This window comes from Dicentrarchus labrax, unplaced genomic scaffold (assembly GCF_905237075.1).
Source record: "Dicentrarchus labrax unplaced genomic scaffold, dlabrax2021, whole genome shotgun sequence".
NCBI classification, from domain to species: domain Eukaryota; kingdom Metazoa; phylum Chordata; class Actinopteri; family Moronidae; genus Dicentrarchus; species Dicentrarchus labrax.
The window spans coordinates 1,888,870-1,903,831 of record NW_026136724.1 but is presented as its reverse complement, the minus strand read 5'-3'; the positions used below and the strand labels follow the sequence as shown (position 1 = coordinate 1,903,831).

The 14,962-nt window shown below is 41.3% G+C and overlaps 2 protein-coding genes across 4 annotated transcripts in view; one reads left to right on the top strand and one right to left on the bottom strand.

Annotated features, from left to right (window-relative positions):
- Positions 1–3,393: 3,393 nt before the first annotated feature.
- Positions 3,394–7,766, bottom strand: mrps33 (mitochondrial ribosomal protein S33). 2 transcript variants are annotated; one of them, XM_051392090.1, is made up of 3 exons: positions 7,575–7,766; positions 5,680–5,899; positions 3,394–4,494 (listed from the first exon to the last, which is right to left on the bottom strand). In XM_051392090.1, exons 2-3 carry the CDS (start codon positions 5,892–5,894, stop codon positions 4,389–4,391), a joined length of 321 nt encoding a protein of 106 aa, XP_051248050.1. In that variant the 5' UTR covers positions 5,895–5,899; positions 7,575–7,766; the 3' UTR covers positions 3,394–4,388. The 2 variants fall into 2 exon arrangements, with proteins under 2 accessions (XP_051248050.1, XP_051248049.1); XM_051392089.1 differs by having other exon boundaries at positions 5,680–5,896; positions 7,575–7,765.
- Positions 7,767–10,899: 3,133 nt separating this feature from the next.
- Positions 10,900–14,962, top strand: part of tmem178bb (transmembrane protein 178Bb) — a 122,340-nt gene continuing 118,277 nt past the window's right edge. The window contains exons 1-2 of one of the 2 annotated variants that reach the window (XM_051392059.1): positions 10,900–11,009; positions 11,257–11,925. In XM_051392059.1, the coding sequence (XP_051248019.1) occupies positions 11,544–11,925 (382 nt within the window). In that variant the 5' untranslated portion in view covers positions 10,900–11,009; positions 11,257–11,543. The other variant, XM_051392060.1, reaches the window with a different exon arrangement.

Sequence of the window (14,962 nt, the reverse complement as noted above, 5' to 3'; positions counted from 1 at the left end):
GAAACGCAGGCTGGTGCTGAGGACAGGAGGGGGAGACAGAGACGCAGGACTCTGGACTGGATACAGAGCTACTACTGTTAACTTGGCTCAACAATATTCTTTAATAATAGTAATAATAATAATAATAATATTATAATTCCAGTTTGCAGCAGGGTAAAGGAAACCAGGTTACATTAAATACTTTATGGTTTAAAGTGGTCATGGTTCCCCCCAGAAAATAGGGTGTAAGACCCCCTCCAGACATGTATTAATATATTTTAATATATTATTATTATTATTATTATTATTATTATTGATACAGCACAAACAAAGTGCCTTACATGGCCAGAACCAGCATTAAAACAACAAAAATGTGAATCATAACAATTAAGATCATAAAGAGGTAAGGTAGAATAAAAGAGAGTAGAAGACCCCATCAGTAAAAATAAATACTACCAATAAAACAAACAGATAAAACGATAAAAAGGCAAAATGAATCACACAGGGGCAGATAGTATAAATGGGTAAAATATACAAAGTAAAGAATAAATTATAGTACAGTATATGATAAGAACAATAATACTAATAAAATATGAGACATTAAGCAGTCTGCTAGAATAAATACAAGAAGAAGAGATATGTTTTAAGAAGTGATTTCATTTTTAAAGTTCTGATTCATTACTAACTTAGATCCTTGGGCAGGGAGTTCCAGAGCAGAGGGGCCCTGACTGCAAAAGCATGGTTGCCTTTGGTCCTGAGCCTGGACTCTGGAATAGCCAGCAGAGCCCTGCCCGAGGATCTGAGGCTGCGCCCCAGCTCATTGGGATGCAGCAATTCAGCAATGTAGCTATGAGCTAAACTGCAAAGTGCTTTATAGGTGGTCAGTAAAATCTTAAAATCTGCAAGAAAGTCTTCTTGGAAGAAAAAGTACAATTTCCACATTAAAATCCTTAAAAATGCATCTACTTCTTCATAAATACCTCATAAAAAATTCCAGAATCAATGAACATTTTCAAGATTCAAGGTTATTTTTATAATCATTTACAACGCAAGGTTGTCGAATTAAATTTAGATAAAGTTGGTAAATGGACCTGTACTTGTATAGCGCCTTTCTAGTCTTCCGACCACTCAAAGCGCTTTTACACTACGTGCAACATTCACCCATTCACACACATTCACTCAGTGATGGCAAAGTCCATCGAACAGAAACTAACATTCATACACATTCACACACCGATGCACGGCATCAGGAGCAATTTGGGGTTCAGTATCTTGCTCAAGGATACTTCAACATGTGGCACCAGGAGCTGGTGATCAAACCCACAACCTTCCGATTAAGGAACAACCCGCTCTGCCTCTGAGCCACAGCTGCCCTTCCCTTTATGCTACTTTTAAAAAATCTAATAGACATTTTCCTGCTGGACACAAGATGTCTCCTACTTCCCTGTAAAGTTCTCAGTGGATGTGCACTGTTGGATCACACTGTATGAGTTACATCCTGGACCAGGATTGACTCGTAACTATTTGTGATGTCACAAATCATGCTGGTAGGCCCCGCCCCTTAAAATCAGATTTTCAATGAGCACAGAGAAACTTTCCACTTCCAGCAGATGAATGTGAAAACATCCTTCTAGAGTCAAACTCTGCACAGACATCAAACAGCACAGTGTAGGAACAAGAAGAAACACTGATTTCTGACTCGAGTTTAAACATTTAAACAGCTCATCTTAAAAAGGGGGCTTGACTATAACAATTTTTCTGTTTTACATGTGCACTATTATCCTGTTATGATAGGGTTTTTGGAGTACCCTGGTTATGTTTTGTGTATAAGGCCCATTCCACCGAATCAAAGCCTTTTCCATCTTTATGCATGAAATGAATTATATTATCATTTAAAGTGTCCTGCACTTTGTTCTAATTCCAATATGAAGATACATCATGTAAAACCTTACTAAAAACTACCTACAACAATAAAATATAGGATTTTATCCCGTCCACACTCTAACACTACACTTCACCATGAAATATAAGAATTAGAATACTTCACAGATCTTATTTTATTGTGTTATTGTGTGACTCTGCATCAAGATATAAAATATGTTTTCTCATTGGAAAGTCCTAACCTGTTAGTTAAAATACACATTTTATTATCATCCCCAGGTTTTCACTCTGTCCTATTACCCTGACACATTCCCCCCTCTAAAAATGTGGGACATTTCACCAGTCACATGATCATCAAGAAGTAGCATCATTTGAAGACCAAAAGTAACATCTCTCACTCTATTTTCTGTATTTTAATCATATTGTTCTTATGAGAGGGAATGTCAATCCTAGTCCTGTTACCTAAATTATTTCTTACATATTAGAAAGTTTTAGCAAACCACCTGAAGGTGCACAGTGTTCTCTTGCCAGGATACTAGTACACATGTTAACACACTCGAACACAGACTACACATGGCAGCTATATTTATTGCCCATTAGCCAGAAACCAACCAGTTTTTCGTGTCTTGGAATAGCAGTACTGGGGCCCCAGGCTTGCTGTGTGTCAGTTAATTGGAGGTAATGTGAATATTCACCATGTGAGCCCAACAAATAGTAGAGGTCTTATAACTGGAGTTCAACACAGGGCCTCAGCAGAGCCTATCCAAATACAGAACTTGATTATGAATAATGTCTATTCAAATGAGAAACCCTGTACATTCCCTAATTCAACTATCCCCATGTGCCATTTTTTAAAACCAGATTACATCAACTTTATCCACCATTATTGGCTGTAGTGTTCCCCTTGACCCAACTCTATGCCTTGTTGGAGACATCAGCAAGGTTCAGATCCAGGGGCAGACCTAGAGAAATATTCAGAGGGTGTCCAGAAGGAAATGTATGAAATATCTGCTTATTTAATCACTAACGATCACATAGTATGTCAATATTTGCTTGGAAAAGCACCCAAATGAAGATATTTGAACTCAAAAACATTATTGTGGCACATCAGTAAAGCATTAAATAGGAATATCTAAGGTGGCATCAGAAATCAATACATTATTTTATTTCCAAATCTTCAGACATTTTTCCAAATACATGTCTGTTTTCATTGAACCTAAGCCTTAAATCTTCACCTTTTAACACATTACTTTTTTTAAATCTAAATAAATGTGTTACATTTGACAGCATCTGAAACCAAACTGGGGTTGCCAGGGGTCTTTTGGTGGTGCCAGCTGCCACCCCATGCCACCCCTCTAGATCCACCCCTGCCTTGAAATCTCCAAATATACCAGCAAATTAATTTCTACCTCATCCACTACCTATAGTAAAGAAAACAAACCAAAAAATCTCACCCTGGACATTAATATTTGAAAATTGTACACTGCAGCAATCAATTAACAGTTCGTAAAAGCACTCAAGAAGCTTTCTGGAGACTTTGGAAATATTTATTGCAAGAACTGCTTGATCATTCACTATAATGTCATCCTGATCCCAGAACAGACGGGACCTAAAGACAAAATGATAATGCAGGGCACATCTCAGTTAGTATTTTACTCTAAGTGGTGATAATTCTAGTATACATTTACAAAAACTTAACTGTGAAATTAGAAAAAAGATTCGATTTGATTAGAAAAGCCTTGTTTTTTTTCTTAATTGGATTGAATTTTTCTGTCCTGTACCTGTCAGCACTGACCACCACAAGATCATGACAATATTGGAGCTTTAATAACTTTTTGGCAAGTGGAAAACTGCATTATATGGATTGTATTGGTCCTTTAAAGGTATTTCAACTGGTAACAGTTAGTGGGCGAGTTATAATCTTTGAAATATAACCCACATGGGTGAAATAAAGTCATTTTGGGGCAGAAAAGACCTTTCATTGGTAAGATCAGAGCTCTTAACACTTTTTAATAAAACCACTGGCTCCGAGTGCTCTAAGAGTCTCATTCCTCAAATACTGATGCTTTAGGACCCAGAGTGTCAGTATTTGACCCAGAGCATTAGCATTTAGTGAAAGTTTCAGCAAATATGACAAAAAAGTTATTTTTTTTATAAAAGTTTCCTACTGCAGCTTTAAGCTAACACCAGATACAACATGAGGTACAATAGACCAAAATGTATTATTAATCATGAAGCTTTAAAAGACATGACCACAGGTTCCTTATTGTTGTATGTACAATCATAATTATAATCACATTAGCATTTTATTGGCTGTTTATGGCTCCATAGTGTTTCAACACTGTTCTAAAACACAACCAAGAGAGATGTTTCACATGTAATGTTAACTTAAGGTATTATTCTTGCCAAAATAGAAAAGCTCCCCCAGTGACAGTGCACAGTCCAACGCGGTCTGCCTTCTTAAAGAGAACACCATAAAACAACAACACAAGTCCTGTGTAAAGATGGAGCAGAGGAAATGCTGCAGCTCATTTCTTCTTGCTTGCTCTCTTCCCCTCTCCCTTCTTTGGTTTCCCTTTTCCTCTCAGTTTCTTCAGCCGACACATCTCCTCCTTGAAGTCTTCGTGCTCATCTCTGAGGAGGAAGAGAAAACATTTTATGAAAATTTTCGGAACACTCACTGAAGGTTAGGGTCACACTGAGGTCACACAGATACTCAGAATTTCTCTTATTTTAACCATATTTTAATAACATTCTCACCCGCTAATTAAAGGTCCAGTGTGTAACAATAAGGGGATCTATTGTCAGAAATGGAATATAATATTCATACGTATGTTTTAAGAAAACAAAATAAGAATTGTAGTTTTTTTGTGTTTTTGTTACCTTAGAATGAGACAGATTTATCTCTTCTATGGAGTCTGCCATGTTACTACTAGGGATGGGTGATATGGCCTACAAACTAAAATCTCAGATTTTTGTATACCACATCCAATTTATACTTTTTTTTTTGGAAATGTGAAACACCCCTGCTGTTGTAATTTTTTTACCGCTGGGGCCCTTTCTCTTCATATGAGATACTAAAGGAAAATGATGCTACATGTTCTGTGTAGATGAGTGAGTGGATCGGGGCTTGTTTTACAAAGTCCTTAGCAGCTATATCTCCCCGCATTACAACATTCGTAGATCGAATCTCAGTTTTAAAATGGAAATTCAAATTAATGGATTTAATTCAAACCAAACACTGCCTCTAGATAGCAGGGCAGTGTATTGGGAAGAATCAAGATACAGGGGTTAACATTCAAGATATCTTGATATATTGTGACAAAAAAAAGTCCATCCCCCTTCCCTGCTACATGATGTCAAACATCTAAAATAATCCGGCCTGCAAATGTGTGCAAATGGGAGCAGATTTTAGGGCTTAATTTGTTGTTCGGCTGCTGATGATATAAAATGTATAGGAACTGCTATTAATAATACAGCATTGTATGCATTTAATCTAAGTCCATTTTTGACGCAACCACAAGAGTGGTTGTTGTTGACTGAATCTGCAACTTCACTACTAGATGCCACTAAATCCTACACACTGGTCCTCTGATTCTATTTTCACATTTGTTTGATCCCTGTTAAGCTACCGCCAATGAAACTAAACACTTCCTGCATAAATGTTTCACATTAAAATCCTCCCAGCAGCTCGAAGGACATATTACCGCCTTGTCCTGGTGGGCTGACTGTTTGTCAGTGAAAGTCAGTACGACTTTCACTGACAAACAGTGATGGGGGAAAAAACGGAAATGCAGCGGAAATGCACTTCTGGGCTACCTGAACAGTCCCAGGAACCTGAGCTTCTGGGTCATGCCGTAGTAAATCTTATGATGTGGGTACCAGTCGTACACCTCCTTCCTCTTGGCCATAGGGGGTTCCTGGAACAGCTGGACCACCTTCATAGATTTGGAGTCTGTCGGATGCACAACCTCCCCAAAGATCTGCGCGCTCAGTCTGGCCATGCGCATGGCATAGGTGGACAGACCGGCCATGGCTGCTGAGCAGAGACAGGTGGTCCATATCACGTGACCGAGCAGTGGTGACATGATCAATTACACAATAATCACAGTTTTACACAGTTAAATGAGATGAGATGCAGAGCTTTGCACTTAGAGTGTGTGCTGTGACAGATTACATGAAGCGCTCTCTACTAGCCGACCAATCACAGGCATTTGATCCTGAACTCTCTTCACTGTCCTAAGGCTGCATTGAAAACAATCTGACATTTAAGTTCTGACATATCTTCTTCTATTGATCATAAGATAGAATAAGCTGGTAGTATCAGTATCGCAGCGCGGCCAGAGAAACGGAGCGACTGTAGTAAGAAAAAGTGTGGGTGTTGAGCCCTGTCACCGGGAAAAGTGTGGGTGTCAAAACACCCACATCCCCCATGTGATGCCCCTGGGGTCACCGATGCACCGGAGTGGTCATCCAGTCTCTTTGGTAGAGAGAGAGAGACGAGGAAAACAAACAAGCATGTAAATGGAAATTATCGTGGCCGAAAAAATTATCGAGCTGATTTTATTTATCGTGCGATTAATTGATTTATCGCATATCGCGACAGGCCTACAAATGATACATCATCTTTTAAGAGTTTGGGTTTTTTCCCAGTGAAAAAGAAAATCATGATTGTTTATTGCCAATTATCTATCAAAATAATTGCAATAAGAATTGTTACCATATCGTGCAGCTCTATTTTTTTGTCATACATAACAGTAAGCTCAGTGTGTTTTGGTCATTTAAGTTGTTTTGTGTCTCATTAGGCAACATATTGGAGGTGAAGCAGAACTCTGAAGTGCTGCTGTTCAAAACTGCACATCAATGTAGTAATCACTCTGGAGATGAAATAGGGATGCATAATATGGTAAAAACACCAGATTGCAAATATTTTGACAGATGTTGCAATTGACATATGATTCACGATTAGTGGGAATGATCATCACAATTTTCATTTTTACTGAAATCAAATATTAAAATGATACTGATGTGACATTTGTTGGGGTCTGTACCAAACACACATGTTTTCTTACATCTGAGGACAAGATCTGTAGACCAGGGAACCTCTTCAATACTAAAATATTTCATTATAATGCTACGATCCAAAAATTGCCATCTGTGATTTGCTTATTGCACTTGGCCATATTGCTATTTCTATAATATTCTGATGAATTGTGCAGCCCCAAGATGAAAAGAAGCAGTAATACTCCTGTCCAACCCTTCCTGCCACAGCAGATCCACACTGACACTCATCTGCACACATATATTAAATAACACAGCAGACGCCACTTAAAACATGACAGAAACCTTGGAATGAAACCTGAGATGCAGGTCCTATTTCTCATTCAGTGACTACTGGTGTTACTGTATGTGGATGGAGTGTGACTGCAGTCTCAGTATGCTGTGCCTACAAGATTAGCACTATTAAGAGAAATCCTGTTGTCACTGTGACTTCTCTTTGTATCTGTCGCACTGCCTACCGCTGTGAGTTCATGTTAGCGGATGTGTTCTGTGCTTGAGTCACCATATTGGGTTAACGTTAGGTGTTAACACGCTTTGGTGTTTAACATTCGTTCAAACCTTGGCGTAAAGCCCTCATACAACAACATAATGACTGACAGCTCCTCATGTGCTCAGCTAGCCTCCTTATCAACAATGACAACATGGCGTCTTACCTGAGCCTGGAGCCTGGAGCCTGTGAGGAGCAGCGTCGCGTTGTTTCGTCAAACGCGCTATAAACGCTACTCAAACGCAGTTAGCCGCAGTTTAATAATAACTGCACTTTCAACGTTTCAGCTATCGTTAACCTTCACGAGCCATACTGCCGTCACACACTCTTTCGCGCGTGACACATTTCCCGTGGAGCTGATTGGTTTGTTGCTTTCACTTCCTGTTCTGCCTCCTCTGCTCTCTCTGTCATGGCGGAGTGCAATCATTGACTTTGAAAGTACATACCGCCACCTACTGTACCGGAGTATGCGGAACTTGGTTTTACATTTCTACTGCGAAACAAGCGGACCCCTAAATGAATGAATAGCTTCAGGAGTCTGGGCCTCCTCCCCCTCCTCCCCCTCCTCCAGTTACTGTCTCTTTTCATATACAAATACATTGCCCCACTGATCGAGACCAACCAGAAGATCTGGCGAGACAAAAGGCCAAGTCCTAGGAAGTCCAATGAGACAATAAAAACACAGCCCCATGGCAGACTCCAGTACTACAATGCTGCTCTGTAGGACAATCTTCCTTATTGACCCCCTCTAGTTTTTCTTGCCTTTTCCTCATTATACCTTTTTAATTATTTTACCAAAAGGAATATCTTTCTTTTTGTCTGCTCCCTTTATTCCCTTTAATGCCCACATGGACATTCACTTCCTGTTTTGTTGAAAGGTACTCCTGGTTATCATTCAGCTAATTAGTTTGTTTTAAAAAAGGTGCTGTTATGCATCTGGTGAATTTCTTAATAGCTTTAAAATGAACTGGGCTATCAAAGCATTTTTATAAAGAATCCCATTTCAAACTGGATTGGGGCCTTGACTTATGCAGAGGAAGCAATTCCAACATTGTTTATGGCACCAGTAAGCAGAAATATTCAAATAACACATTTATACCATATGTTATATATGACATGTAATATTTTTATAATGTGGGGATGTCTACAAAAGGGAAACTTGTGGAAACATAGAACATATTTTCAGTCAGATATCTTGAGGTCAGAGGTCAAGGGATCCTTGTGAAAATGGCCATGCCAGTTTTTCCATCGCTGAAATTTAGCCTTACTTTGGAGCGTTATTTAGCCCACTTCCCGACATGCTAGCATGGTGGCTCTGAGACAGACTCCCAGTAAAATGATCTGGATTCCATATCTCATAGTCTGGTCATGCTACATAGGTACATTATTTGGAAAAACGGAGACATTTTGTTTAAGAACAAATCACTTTTCTTTGAATGATGGCTTCAGAGTCAGATTCTGCTGGTAAGTTTCCATCCTCCGTCAGGTGACAAAGATTCATCTAGGATCAAAAACGCTGTCACTATTAAATGTTGCCATTATTTGTGGCAGTGAGTAAATTCTTTCTGACAGCCTTGCACCCGAGTGACGTACGTATAACTACTTTCCTTCTACTGGTCATACTGTAACATAAACAAACCGATGTGGAATCAATCCTCCATACTTTTTTATTTAGCCAGTGTGGATGTAAAATAGGTCTCAATTAACATTCATAGCCCCTCAACAGCCCCTTTTCACACACACTTTTAACCCAGGCCAGGGTTCACCTAAGCCCAAGGCTATATGAGGCGCTGCATTTCTATTAGCCCTGGGTTAAAAATTAGGCAACAACTAAATTATTCAGTTGTTCAGAATTCAGTTGTTCATCAAAGCTTTTTCAACCTCAGACTCTTCAGTGATATCCAAGTGCATCTGCAAATATACCTGTAACTTATATGGTAGATTGGGGTTCACTGTGTGATACATATTATAAAAATACAATGTCTACTATTCTTCTTTGTATTGTTTATGGTGATTGTGTAGAATTTAAATGTGCATATGTTTCAGAGACAGTTGTCTGTTCAGTCCACTTGGCAGCAGTCATTTTGTGTCTTTACAATTTACAACCAGGAGAGGGCGCCAGATGTGAAGAAATAGAAAACTGCAGCAGTAGATTCTTCTTAGCATTTTCAAAGCTTTACCTGGACACAGCAGAGTGACACACAGGAAATAAAGTGGCCATGAACACAGACTCAGAGCGCAGACTCTGGCAGGGACAGGTCAAAATGAATTAGAGGAACATCATTACAATTCAGGTTTGTTTGTTGGGTTACACCAGAGCAGAAAAAGTCTTCACAACAATAATTGTCAATGTTTAGTGCAGTGGTTCCCAGCCATTTTCCTTAAGGGACCCCCAACTGACAACCCCCTCTGTCTATCAGAGAGTGAGGGATCTGTGATATAGCTTGTGTTCAACTCTTCACTTTCAGATCCTAAAAAGTTATGTTTCCGTTTTCTTACAAGCCTTAAAATCAAGAAGGCCGTGTGACCCCCTTTGCTTTGGTGGCCCCTGGTTTATTGTACCCACAATATAAAACAAAACTACATACTGAGGAATTAATTTGGAATAAAGTCAACCACCTGCACCATTTCGGAAATTTCACTCCACCTCTACCTGTCCCTGTCAGTGTATCGATTATGAGATATTGATCAGGGAATTTTGAATCTATGAACATTTTCCACCTTTACTTCAGTGAAATATTTATTTGTTAATAATGTCTTTCCAGGTGATTTCTTTATTCTTTGTTGCATTGATGTATGAGCGTTTTCATTAAAAGTCACTTTAGAGAGACTGCTGTCAGGAATTGTGTGTGTGTGTGTATCAGAACTGTTTGCTGTTTAGAAGAACACAAAACATTAATTAACATTAAATCCTGACCAGTCCTGTCAGTGTGTCTGGAGATTTAAGCAGTATAAATAAAGTTATGCTTGAAGGGAGAAAATTCACCTTATTTCCCTTCCTCAAGCCATCTGCTATTAATCTGAATGTTATCCTAACTTTTATAACCCGGCTGTCAGATCGACCTCAGTGAAGTTGTTGATTGTTGAGTCTCATTCCCATGTTGTCAAATACAGATGCTTCAGGACCCTATGAGACTCAACATTTTTTTCACAGATTATCTGTCTCATTTACTACTGTCAGGATATAGTGAAAGACAAAAGTGGTTGCCTCATGGTGAACTCCTGAGGGTGTGGGCCCCTAGACATTGTCATGCTTGGCCGGGTTAAGTCCATTATAGGCCTCATACTTTAAAATGTATACTCTTACTTCCCATTGACTGTGTTCAGGATTTGGGCCACAGTAAGACATAACAGCGGTAGTATGAATAGCAGTAGTAACAGAAGCAGTGGTAGTTTATGATTGTTCAATCAAATATCATGGAGCCTGTAAACTAACACCAGACGCCGCTGTTGATTGGTCGGTGGACAGGCCTGCTCTGTAGCAGCTGCCGTCATCCTCTCAGACGTGCTGGGGATGCTGACTCTGCTCCCTCTCCTCCTCTCCTCCTCTCTCCTCCGGCTGATGGCCTGCGGTCTGCACGGGCTGTTTGCACTACATTAGGTACATTTACTCTCTCTAAATGAAGCGGGTGTCATTTGAGGCGGTCCTGGTTTGCATTGTTTTTTGTAAATGGGCAAATCGCTCTAGCTCTTTCTACAGTTTTCTATCCTCCTTCATTGTCCGTGGCTGGTTTTAGTGGGCGGGTTATGCAGTGGGGGTGGTATTCTGTGTGAAATATAGCCTTAAGTGTGCTTTACTGAACACCTGGATGCTGTGCTGATGTGTTTTGTGCGTGTCCCCTGCGCAGACGGATGGATGCTGGAGATCCGGGGCTGAGATGAGATAAGCGTCCTCTGTCTCCGCCGAGCTGCTGCAGCGCCGAGCACGCAGAAAAGAGCCGGAATACGGGATTTAACGACTGATTCTGCCTGTGAGCTCAAAGCTTTGCCTCCTATTTTGCGCCGCCACCCCGATAATGCTCCTGCCGCTGCTCTCCAGAGGTGATGTGAGCTGAACTTGCTGGAGGGGGGGGTGAAAGCCGCAGAGGAGCTGTCCGTCTGTCGAGGTGCTGATGCGGCTGTGACAGAAGCGAGCATGGCTGCCGGGAAGTTGCTGCTCTACGCCGGGCTCTCTCTTTCTCTCTGCGCCCTGGGCATGCTGGCCGTGGCGATGTGCTCCGACCACTGGTACGAGACCGACGCCAGGAGGTACAGGGACCGGTGCCGAAGCTTTTCCAGCCGCCGCAAGGACCCGGGCTTCATCTACATCCCCAACAACAGCCTGCCGCTGCGGGCCAGCCGGAGCAACCTGCCCCGCTGGGAGGAGAAGCTGCTGCTGGCCCGGAACCGGCGGCAGCTGTTCGCCATGAGCGCCGCGGACGAGTGCAATAGGCAGTATAACTCAACCAACATGGGGCTGTGGAGGAAATGCCATCGGCTGGGCTTCGATCAAGAAATCGAAGACCTCATCCGGAAAGGTAAGAATGGAAGTCAGACAGCTAAAGAGGCTAAAGTTGTTGCAGAGACAGCAGTGTGCATTCCACACTGTTAGAAAATCAATTAGCCCGCTCTGTGGTGGTTGTTCATTTGACCAAAGGGCGAACAAGGGCACTGAGCTGTATTTTATTGCTGCTATGGAAGCAAATGTTTGTCCAAAGGCATGCCCTGTGTGTGTGTGTGTGTGTGTGTGTGTGTGTGTGTGTGTGTGTGTGAGTGGGTATGGACGGCCTGTGGCTGCAGACTGCTTGTTGTCATGCTATTTTGCAGAAGAGGGGCGCGTGTTAATTATGTCCCTGTTCTCAGGTCTGATTGTGGCTCTTGGTAAGTTTTAAGTGGTGCTTGCCTGACAATGTAACTGCAAATAATGACATAATCATTCCTGGGTGCATGGGCTGGACAGTAAGGACTCAGGAAGAGGTGGGGGTGGGGGGTAATCATAGAGCTGTTTATTATTGTCTTGACTCTTCTATCAAGAGTTCAGTCAGGTGCATTCTACAGATGCTCTTGCTTCTCTTTTACTCAGTTACCAAAGATTCATCACTTAGTACTAGATCTATACAGGCCTAATGTGCAGGGCTGGACTCACCTGCCTGGGTGACCTCGGGCAAAACTGAGCTGGTGGCACTGGAGCAAGACCCCATTCTCTCCCTCTGTACATGTGTACAGTGTTCTATATGATGGAATAATACATGATCCACAGATTAATTTACCTTTGAGTAACATTTAAAGTGTAACTGGTATATTTCAACCTGGATGTAGTTTCCGTGCCACCACCCAAAGGTATCTAAAGAGCCAGTGTGGTTGGCTCTGGCCGTTGCATCCTTGGCAGTCCTGACTCTGCCAGCTCCCGAGCTGAGACGAGCTGAATGAAGCCTGGTTACTGAAATCAGTGACGGCACTCACCTGTCACTCAAAGTTGACACACCCTTAATTATGCATGAGTTTAAGCCTTAAAATAATTTAAACAAGTGAGTTCTATAAAAATTCACCCTTGTACAATTGTCATAAATGGGGAAATTAGCTATAGAGACCAAAACAGTTTTTTGGACCAGGCTTTAAATTTGTTTATTTCTGCTATCTAAAGTAGGACATTTTAGTATGGGGTCTTATGGAGATTGTCTCACTTTTGCAGCCAGCCTCAAGTGGCCGTTAGAGGAACTGAAGTCCTGTAAAGGATCCCTGATCTGAGCTTGTCAGGGGCAAAACAAAGCACTGTTATTGGACAGACTGCAATTACCTATGTGCAGCGAGTTTCGCGGCTGGTGGCTGCAACTTTAAAAGTTGTTGTCCCCCTTAATCACTTTAATCTAAAATACTGATGTTACCCTTTAAGAACAGTGTCACACACCTCAAGGGGAGGTCCCATTTAGGAGGGGCATATTTAGTCAAGTCATTTATGAGGTAAAATACCCAACATTTACAGGTTGCAGATTCACTTGATGTTTTTTGATATGAGTTTTTTGTATAGCCCAACCGATTCAATTCAGTTTTATTTGTATGGGACCAATTCACAACAAAAGTTATTCAATTCAATTCAATTCAGTTTTATTTGTATAGCGGCAATTCCTAACAGAAGTTATCTCAGGACACTTTTCAAATAGAGCAGGTCTAGACCGAACTCCTTATAGAATTATTGTCTTTATATATATATTGAGGCAGACAAAATTAATAATAAAATCTGCAGCTGACAAAGTCAAATACAGGTTTCCACTTATGCCGCTGTAGCGTATAACATTGCACAGGCATGTAGTTTGTTAAAGTTAAAAAGACAGGGAGACAGAGGTTTCTGATGGAGGTTACTGGTCTGAGTCCAAGCTGGAAGAGGAGAGGGTGTGTGTGCTCTCTGAATACGCGTGTGTGTGTGTGTGTGTGTGTGTGTGTGTGTGTGTGTGTGTGTGTGTGTGTGTGCTGCAGCTGTGCCTTCCTTTGAGGATGCCTCAATGGCCTTGATGGCCTACCATCTGCAGTAATGGGCAGCCCACAGTCAGTGTGCTCAGTGATCAGATGAATGCCTCCATAGAGGGTCTGATCTATCCCAGCTCTCAGTTCCATCAGCATGGAAAAGTACAGCGTGGTTTGCCACCATGATGCATCTGACAATAACTTCACACTGATGGGTCAATATGGACACAGCTGTGGAGATAACCACTGTTTATCTCTGTGTTCTACAGTGTGATCCACTTACAGCTCACATTCAGCTGCTGCACCCAGATACAGTGACATCCAGCAGCCAGCAGCAACACCAATAACCATTACTACCAGTACTGCCACTATACCAGTACTACTGCTGCTACTGCCACTTATCCTGCTACTATGGCTATTTCTACTCCTACTGCTTCTACTTCTATTGCTACTGTTGAAACTGTTGTTCCCACTACTGCTACATCTACTTCTTCTGCTACTACAACTGCTGCTACCACAACTAGTGCTACTACTATTGCCTCTTGATACTGCCACTTCCACTGCTACAGCTACTGCTATTGTCTCCACTACCTTTACTACTACTGCTGTCTCAACTGCTTCCACAACCATTTCTACAGATTCTTATGCTACTACTTTACTGCCCCTACTGCTACTACCACTACTGGTACTGTTAATACGGCCAGTGCTACCACTACTGTTGCTACTACTACTGCTAAACTTCTATAGCTACTACTGCCACCACTAATGCTACTGTTACTGTTAATACTGCTACTGCTAGCACTACTGCTGATTCTACTAGACTACTACTACGACTGCTGCCACCACCACTGCTAAACTTCTATAACTACTACTGCCACCACTACTGCTACTGCCACTACTATTTCTACTGCTGCTACTACTAGGCTACTACTGCTACTACTCATACTGCAACTGGTACTACTACTACTGCTGCTTTTGCTACTCCTACCTCTTTTGCTACTTCTACTGCTACTTGAAATTGATGAAAAATAAGAAGTATTCCTAAGATCTTGACTACATCCCTGCTAGTCGCCAGGTCATAATGTAAATTCACAAGCCTGTTTATTGTATCCA

Excerpts from the sequence above, each read along its gene's own strand:
- mrps33 (XM_051392090.1), bottom strand. The coding sequence starts at position 5,894 with ATGGCCGGTCTGTCCACCTATGCCATGCGCATGGCCAGACTGAGCGCG. Across the intron at positions 4,495-5,679 it reads AGGTTCCTGGGACTGTTCAG|AGATGAGCACGAAGACTTCA; the intron begins GTAGCCCAGAAG and ends CTTCCTCCTCAG.